Raw genomic sequence first — 10,620 nt, forward strand, 5'->3', positions numbered from 1 at the left:
TCTTAGACCTCTATAGTTCTAACTACTAGTTTGGTGTTTGGTGGTTGTGTGTCCCATAGATTATCTGGAAAGCCCAGGACTTAACAGATGGCTTTTGCCCACAAGGTGCTGACCTTCTGACCATACTTAGGGAAATGATTTGGGGATTTAAGGGAAGTGCCATGGGCTGTAAGATGGGGCTCCCAGGAGGAGCAGGTGTGTGAGTGTGGGGCTCTTACAGGCTGGTAGCTGAGAATAGAAGTGATATAAAATCAGAATTGAGCTGAGTGTGTTGGATCCATGTGAGATGAGCACGGGGGTGGGGGGATGGTGAGTGGGGGAGTAGGGGGTTGGCCACTCCCATTTCCCATGAACCTCTGCTGCCCGTCTTTAGTGGGAGATATGAAGCTCTTCCTTCCTGGGACTGTTATGAGGATTTGGTGATCAAATGTGCTGTGATTGGAATTTCTGATTGGAACTGTTCCTGTGTGGCTGCCTGTTGTACGCTTGTGTGATACAGTTCTCTGACACTGCTTGACTTCACTCGTTGTGATATTGTTGGTTAGTCTTACTCTCTAGGCCTCTAACCTGTTTTGCTGGCTTCTAGATGCAGACAAGTGAGAGTCATCCTCTGCGGCAGTTCCATTTCACCTCCTGGCCTGACCACGGTGTTCCCGACACCACTGACCTGCTCATCAACTTTCGTTACCTGGTCCGAGACTACATGAAGCAGATTCCCCCTGAATCACCAATCCTGGTGCATTGCAGGTATACACAGTTGGCAGCTCATGTGACAACTTAAAATACAATGATATTTATGAGCGCCACCTCCCAAAGCAACACCCAAGAGGAAATGCGATAGGTAATTGGAAACTCAAGGATAGTCTGCAAGAGAAGACCAGGGACTTAGTCACTGGCCAATGAAGAAAGGAGTTGGCAAGCTATATAACCCGTGGGCCAGACAGGGTTAGTGGCTTGTTTTTATGTATATAACCTCATTGGAACACAGTCATATCCACCTGTATGTATCGTTTACATTGCTTTTATACTGCAGTGGCATGGTCTGCTAAGCTGAAGATATTTGCCATCTGGTCATTTACAGAAAGGGTGAGCATGCTCCTACAGTAGAACAGTAAGTATTTAGCAATTAAAGACCAAAGAATTAATTTAGAGCAGGGGCTTCATAACTAGGTAGAACTTTTGTCTGAGGCTATAGGCCCATTTGAGTGGCATGGAGTATGAGGTGGTTTAGCAAGATGTTTTGTTTGTGACATTTTTCACTGGAAGATGCAGTTGAACAACAATGTTTGTGTTAGCTCCAAACAGTGATAATGGAGATATGGGTATCATTGGGGGAACTGAGATAAGCTCATGGTGATGAGCTCATGTCTCTGTTTTCTAGTGCTGGGGTCGGAAGGACAGGCACTTTCATTGCCATCGATCGTCTGATCTACCAGATAGAGAATGAGAACACCGTGGATGTGTATGGTATTGTCTATGATCTTCGGATGCACAGGCCTCTGATGGTGCAGACAGAGGTGAGGCCCCATCTGTGTTTGACATTCTGCCCTTCCCATCTGTCTCTAAAACATCATATGGAGTCACACGCTTGGCTTAAAGTATTAACCTCTTGTAGGTATTTCTGGCTCTTGTTTGTTAATTTCTTTGTAGATCCTAATTAAATCATCTGACACAACAGCACCAGTGGACCCGCGTGTGCAGATAGTGCTCTTATCAGGAGTCCTTACAGCTTCTGACTTTGAAACAATCCTTAAAACGAAGAGATTGTTTATTTTTATTTTGTGTGTATGGGTGATTTTGCCTGTATGTCTGTGGATCACATGCTTGCAGAGGACAGAAGAGAGCATTGGATTCCCTGGAAATGGAGTTACAGGTAGTTGTGAGCCACCATGTAGGTGATGGGAATCAAACCCTTGTCTTCTGCAAGACCTCTGCAGTGTTCTTCACTACTGAGCCATCTCTCCAGCCCTCAAATGAATCTTTTTAAGTCTTTCGGCTTTGTTTCCAGATTTTAAATTTATAAGGCTGGTAGTTTTGGGGCTTTGTTTCTAAGAAGATCTGACCGTCTTTAAGCTAACAGAACAGATGACTTACCAAATTTTAATGGTGGGAAATAGCACATTGCCGTTGAAGTACAAATGCCTCAACTTATCCTTGCATGTTAAAGAATCAGCTATGGAAGGATGACTGAGCAGTGAGAAAACATACGCTCAGTATGGACTGTGATGTGTGTTTGTTCTTCCTTGGTAAGCTCGTATCTGAGGCACGTTCTCATCACAGTGTGGTGGGAAGAGGCCTCCTCAGAGGTGGATATTCCCGGACCAGGATGAGAGCAGAATATTCATTTTGTTCCGGGCTGTTACCCTGTACCAATTTAGAAACTTATGAATATGTGCTGTGTTTGAGTCTGGCAGGGAGTGTTCTAGAGGTCTGGGTACACTGTGTGCTTTCGGATGGGTTGCATGATTGTGAGAGAAAGAATGAAATTATGCTTCTGTGGTAGATATTCATTTTTCTGCTATAGTTTTAAAGAGTGAGAAGAACAGAAATCTTATTATCTGTCTGCAGAGTCTTCTCTCATGTCACTTTTCCCATTTTTGTGCACGTGCATGCATGCGTACATGTGTGTAATTGTCCTAGATTACTCTTCCACCTTATTTAGTGATGCAGAGTCTCACAATTAAACCCAGAGCTTGAAAATATGGCTGGTCTAGTTAACTGACTTGCTCTGGGGTCACTCCCTTCTTCCGAGACAACACCCACCCAGCGTTTCTATGGGTTTTGTAGAGCTGCCATTTAGTCCTGCTGCTGTGTGGCAAATGCTTTAACCACTCATCCACCTCTCCAGCCCCCTGATAGCTTTTTCCTATTTAAAAAAAATATATTAAAATTAACACTGTAGGACTACACAGGTTACATTTCCCACTTCTTTTCCTTCCCTAACCCTACCTCCTAGAAGAAGGCCATATTCACCTTTAGTTTAAGTTGTGGTTTGAATTCCCATGACCCCCCAGGCTCATGTGTTTGAACAGCTGGTGGTGCCACTTTGAAAGGGTTTGGATCCTTTAGGGAGCAGCGCCTTGCTGGAGGAAGTGGGTCACTAGAGGCGGGCCTTAAGGTTTTATATCTGTGTTCCATTTCCTGTCTGCCCTCTGCTTCCTGACTGTGGATGCAGTGTGACCAGCTAACTGATGCTCCTGCCACCATCCTCTCCCAGCCATGATGGTCTGTGAGCTGGAAGAAACCCTTCTTCCCTTAAATTGCTTCTTGGCAGTTAATTGGTCATGGCAACAAGAGAAGTAACTGGCACAGCAGGCGTCCAGTAGGACGCTGTCCACGCTGTGAATATGTGCACACATACATATGTGGAATACTTGGAAAAGATCAGATTATGTTTTATATATAACACTTCCTAATGAGATTTCTTGTTACACCTGGTTATTTTTCTGTGTTGGCATATACTTCCTTTACTTAAACAACTACCTATAGATTCCCATTAGCTTGTAATAGTTACATTTTCAAAAACTTGCTATGCTGAAGTTGGTTTTACCACACGGTTTGGGGTCCAGTCCATCATGGAAGGGAAGGTGTATTAATGAGAGTGTCTCTAAACTATGACAGTGGTAGGATGACGTGGCTGGTCACATTCTGCCTACAGTTAGAAAGGAGGGAGGTGACTGTTGGTACTCAGCTCACTTTCTCCATCTCACTCACTCCAGACCTCAGCCCCTAGGATGGAGACTCCCACATGTGACTTCACTCTTCAGATAATCCTCTCTAGCGATGCCCTCATACACACCCAGAGGTGTGTCTCCTAGGTGATTCTAAATATCATTCAGTTAACAATTGAGATTAATCATCACACTTCCCTAAAGAATGGTCCCCACTCAGGTCCCCACCCTCCTTTAATCCTTTTCTTCTTTGGAGAATTAAGTTTACTCTTAGTCCATACAGATTCCTTCACCATGGAAATCTCGCTGGACTTTTATTGTCTGAACATATTTATTTCCTCTGCATCTTTGTCTCACTGTCCCCAAGGTTCTGATTTTTCCTTGGTCAGGAAAGATGAGGATGCCCCTCTGGTTAAGTGTCACTGATTTGTTAAGCCATGATTTGTGGTCTTGATGTTTGGTCAGGATATTCTTAGATCCTGAGATTTGAACCCTTGGCTGCTGGGTGGATGGCGTTTGGGGGTGATATGGTGGTGGTTATTGAGTGCTTATCCCTGGGACCGGTGCTTATTGGTTCTCTTTCCTTGCCTTTTCTCCCAGGACCAGTATGTTTTCCTCAACCAGTGTGTTTTGGATATTATCAGAGCCCAGAAAGACTCAAAAGTTGATCTCATCTATCAGAACACAACTGCAATGACAATCTATGAAAACCTCGAGCCAGTGAGCATGTTTGGAAAGACTAATGGTTACATCGCCTAGTTCCAAAGCAAACCCTTTCTGAAGTTAACCAGACCGCCACACCCACAGTGAAGGAAAATGCCCTGATGTGGACATGTTTTTATATGTCTCATTTCTCAGTTCTTTGTTCTGTTCTGTTAGAACTACCTTGGAGGGCATGAGGCTGTGCGTGAAAAACATGGCAGATAGGGAGTTGGGGCTGTCAGGAGCTATGGACAGGTGGTGTGTAAATCAGCTGCATTCCTGATTACCAATGGGATGGGTTTACTTTTTTCCCCCTTGAGAATTGTGGAAAACCAGGAAAAGTGAGCTACGATTTTATTTTTCTTTTCCAAACAGGTTCGTTCTCTCTCTCTCTCTCTCTCTCTCTCTCTCTCTCTCTCTCTCTCTCTCTCTCTCTCTCTCCTCTCCCTCCCTCCCTCCCTCCCACCCTTTCCTTCTCTTCCCCTCTCCCCCTCTCCCTCCTTTATCTCTCTCTAATTTTTTTAGGACTTTTATATGATTCACATGCTAAAGCCAGGATTATGTTGGGTTGAATATATTTTAAGTATCAGAGGTCTATTTTTACCTACTGTATCTTGGGATCTAGCTGATGGAAATACATGACTGTGGGTGTTTATCATGCAGGGAGGGGCACATGGTGCCTTTTCTGCATGGGTTTCTATTTGAACATGTGCCTTTTTTGAATTATGCTTCCATGGGCAAAACTCAGTAGATATCTCTATTTTTATATTGACTCTCATAATTGGAATATACAGAATATTTAAATAGTAGCTTAGTATCAGAGTTTGCCTTCTCAGTAACATTCCTGTTCTCATTTGATTAGAGGAGGCTTTCTCTTTGACCCACCCTTGACATACATTTGTGCTCCATTTTCTTCTTTCTTTTTTTTTTTCTTCTTCCCAGTTTTCTCCAAAGGCTTCTGTTGATGACATTTTCATCCCATCAGTTGGGTGAGAATAGAGATTTAAAATATCACCATGAGACTCTCTGTGGGGTGGGGTGGGGGATAGGAGAAGCAGAGGAATTGTCATACCACGGTGTACACCCCTTTCCATCCCGTCTTCTGCTTTCTCTCATTTCTGTCTTTGGTAAGAAGGATTATTTAAAGGTGCAATATGTGACTTAGTGGTTCACGATGCTCTGGGTTTTTAGTAATGTTTTACTCAGGTTGGCATTTTACGTGTGTCTGTGTGTGTGTGTGTGTGTGTGTGTGTGTGTGTGTGTGTGTGTTTTATAGTGTGGTGATCTGTGAACATTTCAGTGTGAACTCAGATTAACCCTTTTCCCCCCAAGTCCACTGGCTTTAGTCTCTATCTGCAGTGACATACGTCAGTATCTACTGTATATATAAATACTAAACTCTCACACCAGTCATTCCTATGAATTGAGGTGTACAAAGTTTGATTTGTATCAAAGATGTAATTATTATTTTTAAAACCTCTTTTCACTACACTGCTGCTGTAATTACTTTGATTTTTTTTAAAAGAAAATGTAGATTTTTTTTTTTTTTTGCTTCAGGTGTGTATTCACCAAGAATTTCAGAATTTATGAGGATTTATTTTATTGGTACATAATCTGTAAACTTCTCAAGGCATTAACATGACAAGATTTGTGTCTTTTATTTTATCTTGTGGCTCAGGTTATATTTGAAGAAGTTTTGAGTTTATTCTCTAGTAGGCAATGAAGTATATAAGGTCTTATGAAGGAATCGCCAAGTCCCTGGAGTCCTGTGGCTGTTTTCCACAGTGACACATCCTGCTGTATGTTTGGGACGACGGTACCCTGTTGAAGATGAGAGCAGGGTCTTCTCTGAGGTGTCCTGGCTGCTGTGGGCCCTGGGGCAGCCTTCAGGATTCTGCCGTTGCTCTTCACTTCACCAGCACTTTGATGACTGTCTGGATATTATCATGAGTACTTTAGGGTTATAGAGAGTGAACTGTGATGTGCTAAAAAGCCCTTGATGTGGTCAGAGCTGTAGTGCTGTATGTCTTCTGTCCCCCTTTCCTTCGAGGTACTGAGGATTGAAAGGAGAGGTCAGGGCGGTGTCATGCTTTGGGTGAGAATTTTACTTCTCAAATGGAAACTGCACTTTTTGATAAATCCTTTGCATTTTGATGTTCATTTAGTGTCAGGCCTTTTCAGGAAAGGGCTGGCCAGGGTAGATTAGGCAGGCCCCTTGACTCACCTTCACTGGGAACTTTGACAATGCAGTTGTGAATCAGGGAAGCCATGCTGTTCCCAGGTGTGGAGGGAAGCTGAAGGTGGGCTCATTATTCCCAAATCCCATTTGGCTGCCCCTAGCACGTGCTGACTCAGGGGTGCCGTACAGATGGGCCTGTCTGACAATAGTTCTGTGTACCACCTGCCCACCTCCTCAGTGTGCTAGGAACCATTGTAGTGGATAGTGAGGGGTCAGATCCAGTGCAGCCTGAAGCCCAGCCTCCGCTGCCACGGGAAAGGCTGGGGGAAGGACTTGCCCCTAACAAAGTCCTGTAAAAGATCGAATGGTGTCTCTTAAAAAAATGAAAGCAGCATAATCATAAACATACTGTATAGAAATGCAAAACACAGAAACCTCTGCTTCTGCCCGAATGGGTCTGGAAAGTCCTTAGGAACCAGCCCCAGCAAACCACTGTCACATGCTAATCCCAGGCTCAGGAGGAAGGGCCAAGAGGTTGGGAGTTCCAAATGGGCAGGTCACAGGAAGGTCACCAGGCTATTCCACATCTAGAGGAGGACTGTGTGGTGGGGTTTGTGTAGCACAGTCATTGGAAAGGGAAGATTAACATGTTGGTAGGAGGACGCATGACTGAGACCAGGGCTGGCCAGAGGTGAGGGGAAGGTACTTCTCACTGGATGCCCCAAGCCCTCGATGGAACTGTGAACTGAAATTTGAAGAGTCTGGTGAAACTGGAACGATGGAGCTCCCTGCTCAGATGTGATGGTTGCATAGAGAAAAGCAGCCAGGGTGGAACCTGCCCACCAAAGAAAGGGCTACAGACTGGTGGCCAGATTCTGTGGAGGACTTGGGCCATTGATGTCTTCTCCTAAGAACAAAGACTTTTCCTCCGGAGCTGAAACCAGAAGGAAATTAGGCATCTGTTCTCTGAGGCCACTTTGTGATTTCCAGCCAGACTTGGACACAATGGACCCTCTGGATTTGTGCTTTGTGAGGTTGGAGGCTCTGGGGGGTGGGGTAGGGAGGAGGTGGGGAAGGGTTAACTATGCAGCTGATTCACACCTGTTTTTCTGGGATGGAGAAGCCTGGTTCTCTTTTGCAATGCTTGATTGCACTTGTTCAGCTAAACAAGCCTGGTGACTGGAGTTGATTCACCTCAAAACAAAGTCGGAATTCTCTGTTTTCAGACTACCGTGTAGTGACTGTGTGTTTAACAACTGTAGCTTTTTCTCCCGGGGCGGGGCACAGAACAGACGTGTTGATGTGGACTCTAAACTGTACTTTCTTGTAACTATTTTGGAATGATGCACATTTCTAATGTCTGTTATACTTGTACAGAGTATTGCTGTTGGTTGCTTTTTTTTTTTTAAAGGAAAAAAAATGGCCTGAAAACTTTTTTTTTAAAGACTTACAAATACCAAATATAAAATATGTCAACACATTATGTCCTTGATTCTTTTCTTTCCTGCTTAGCCTACGTATCTACCATGTATCAAGCAGTTCACTGGCTTGTTATATTCTACCAGGGCATCCCTAACAAAATCATGTCTTCATTGGAATGTTTCATATTGTTTTCTAGGGTCACTGCCAAAGGAATCATCTTCTTATAGTTCTGGAAGCTAGAGATCAGAGATCAAGGGGTGGCAGGTTCTAGTCTGGTCTCCCTGTCCACACAGGGCCTTTCCCCTAGACTAGCCTCCCTGTCCACATGTGATCTTCCCTTTATGCAGGCCTGAGGAGTCTAGTGATACTGGTTAGAGCCTTATCCACACCACCTTGTCTTAATTACCTCCTTAGATCCCTTCTTCAAGTAGCATCACATTTTGAGGTACTAGAGGTTTATACTTCAAGGTATGAGACTTAGAAGATGTGGCTCTGTGCATGTACAGGGCTAATGATGTTCTCAGTTAGGTGGAAGTATGCTCACCTTAGGAAGTCCCCAAAATCTTTAGAGGGTCTTTTGTTGAGGCATCTAGGGAATCTCATAATTACTGGGACACGGTGACAATCTGATAAGGCAGCTGGTTCTCACCCTTCCTAATGCTTCGGCCCTTTAATACTGTTCCTCTTGTTATGGTGACCCCCCCACCATAAATTATTTTTTTTGCTACTTTATAACTAATTTTGCTACTGTTATGAATTATAATGTAAATATTAGTGTTTTCCAGTGATCTTAGGCAACCACTACGAAAGGGTCACTCGACCCCCACAGGTTGAGAACCATTGTGATTCATCTTTTGTGTCCCTTTATAAATATATATATATATATATTTGTTGAGACAGGGCTTCCTGGGAATAAGCATGTATCATCATTCCCAGCACATTTTTGAGTCATTTAATATGAAGTAAAAATTTCCATGTAATTTCTTTTTGTATGTTCAAGTTGACTGACTCAAGGGTCTTTTTTTTTTCCTCATAACTTTTTTGATTAGGCAAAAAGCACAAACCTGGGACAGCTGATAATGTAGTCATCCCTAACAGGCTTAGTCTCTGGCTGAGGCTACAAAGTATTTTGCTTTTGATGTACTGGATGTGTGGTGATTCAGGAGAGTCATACCAGTCCAAATGCTGAGCAGTTGGGGCTTTTCCTTCACTTAAATTTACCTCACACCTAAGCTGAAGGAGTCGAGACCACAGAAGTTTTTCCCCAGGTCAGCATTAGGTGGCAGAGATCTGAAGTTTGTCACAAGAGTTAAGGGCACAGACGTGTTGGCTCGTCGAAGATGAGGATCTGTACAGAAGGGCATGGGTTGACAACTTGCTAAATCAAACAAGTTTAGACTCAAGTTTCTAATTGGGAATTGTAACTTGAAAGTTTCTCTGGCCCAGCTAGGTCCCGCTGCCCTTCTCTGCTCCGAAGAAACACGCAGATGCTATACTACTTATAAATACTGTTGGCTTTTGGCTAAGGTTTCTCATTTGCCAGCTCAGTCTTAATTATTAACCCATTTCTAATAATATAAATATTTCCATGTGGCCTTATCTTACTGGAGATAAGGTTCGGGCCTCTTACTCCGTTGGGGTCTGCATCATGCCTGCTCAGCATCTCCTCAGAGAAGAGGGAGAAGAGAAGAGAGAGCAATTTCTTGCGTGTTCCTGCTTATATTCTGATTCTGCCTGCTATGTCACTTCCTGCCTAGATCACAAGACTTCTCTTTACTACATTTCCCAGAATCCTCCTGCACGCCTAGTCCCACCTATCTTGCTTCCCTGTTGGCCAACAGTGCTTTATTCAACAACCAACATATACACAGATAAACATATACACAGAAGGACATTCCCCATCAGGGAATCCTGCCCCAGGTGCTTTGATCCCTGCTGTCATCAGGCCATCGAATCTATGCTCAGGTTTCTGATCCTGGTACTTACTTGAGGATGATTTTGCTGTTTATCAATGCCATGACAAAGTATCTGATCAGAAGCAACTTCAGAGAGGAAGGCTTTATTTTGCTAACAGTCATCCTGACAGTGGGAGAAGCTGCTGGTCACACTGCATTTGCAGTCTGGAAGCAAAGCATGAGCAGGGAGTAGGGCCAGATTATAGGGATCGACTTCTTCCCAAAGGTCACAGCCTTGGCAAACAAGAGCCATCATCTGGGGACCTAGTGTTCAAGTACCCGAGCTATGGGAGACATTTCACATTCAAGCCACAATATTCAGTAAGAAAAACCTTTGACATGATATAATTTGATGTGATAACATGATGAGGTATTTCATGTATTGCCCAGAGTGTAGTGGTGGCTATTCAACCTCTGTTTTATGCCTCTGTCTTATGATGGCAGTGGGCTGTACATTTGTGGGCAAACCAGACATCTCTTGAATGGAATTTGAGGACCTATGAGAGAGACAGGGAATTAGAGGGAATCAAGTGTGACTATATTGTTACATAGTGGCTAGAATAAGTCAGCCTTGTATTGAGGTGGCAGAAAGGGTAGAAGAGAAAAAAGAAGGAATGGTGTGTGCTGAGGCAGGAGACAATTTGGCGATTTGAAGAGTAGTTGGGAAACGAAGCTTTCTGGAAATTAGCTG

General features: G+C 43.7%; 1 protein-coding gene across 2 annotated transcripts in view; it reads left to right on the forward strand.

The window, feature by feature from the left end:
- The window catches only part of Ptprj (protein tyrosine phosphatase receptor type J), a 160,440-nt gene extending 152,405 nt beyond the window's left edge, over positions 1 to 8,035 (forward strand). For both annotated transcript variants that reach the window (XM_027422616.2, XM_027422615.2), the window contains 3 exons: positions 587 to 747; positions 1,382 to 1,517; positions 4,272 to 8,035. In XM_027422616.2, coding sequence (XP_027278417.1) covers positions 587 to 747; positions 1,382 to 1,517; positions 4,272 to 4,430 — 456 coding nt within the window. In that variant the 3' untranslated portion in view covers positions 4,431 to 8,035. The remainder of the gene's footprint in view (positions 1 to 586; positions 748 to 1,381; positions 1,518 to 4,271) is intronic.
- The last annotated feature ends 2,585 nt before the right edge of the window (positions 8,036 to 10,620 follow it).

This window comes from Cricetulus griseus, chromosome 6, assembly GCF_003668045.3.
Source record: "Cricetulus griseus strain 17A/GY chromosome 6, alternate assembly CriGri-PICRH-1.0, whole genome shotgun sequence".
NCBI classification, from domain to species: Eukaryota; Metazoa; Chordata; class Mammalia; order Rodentia; family Cricetidae; genus Cricetulus; species Cricetulus griseus.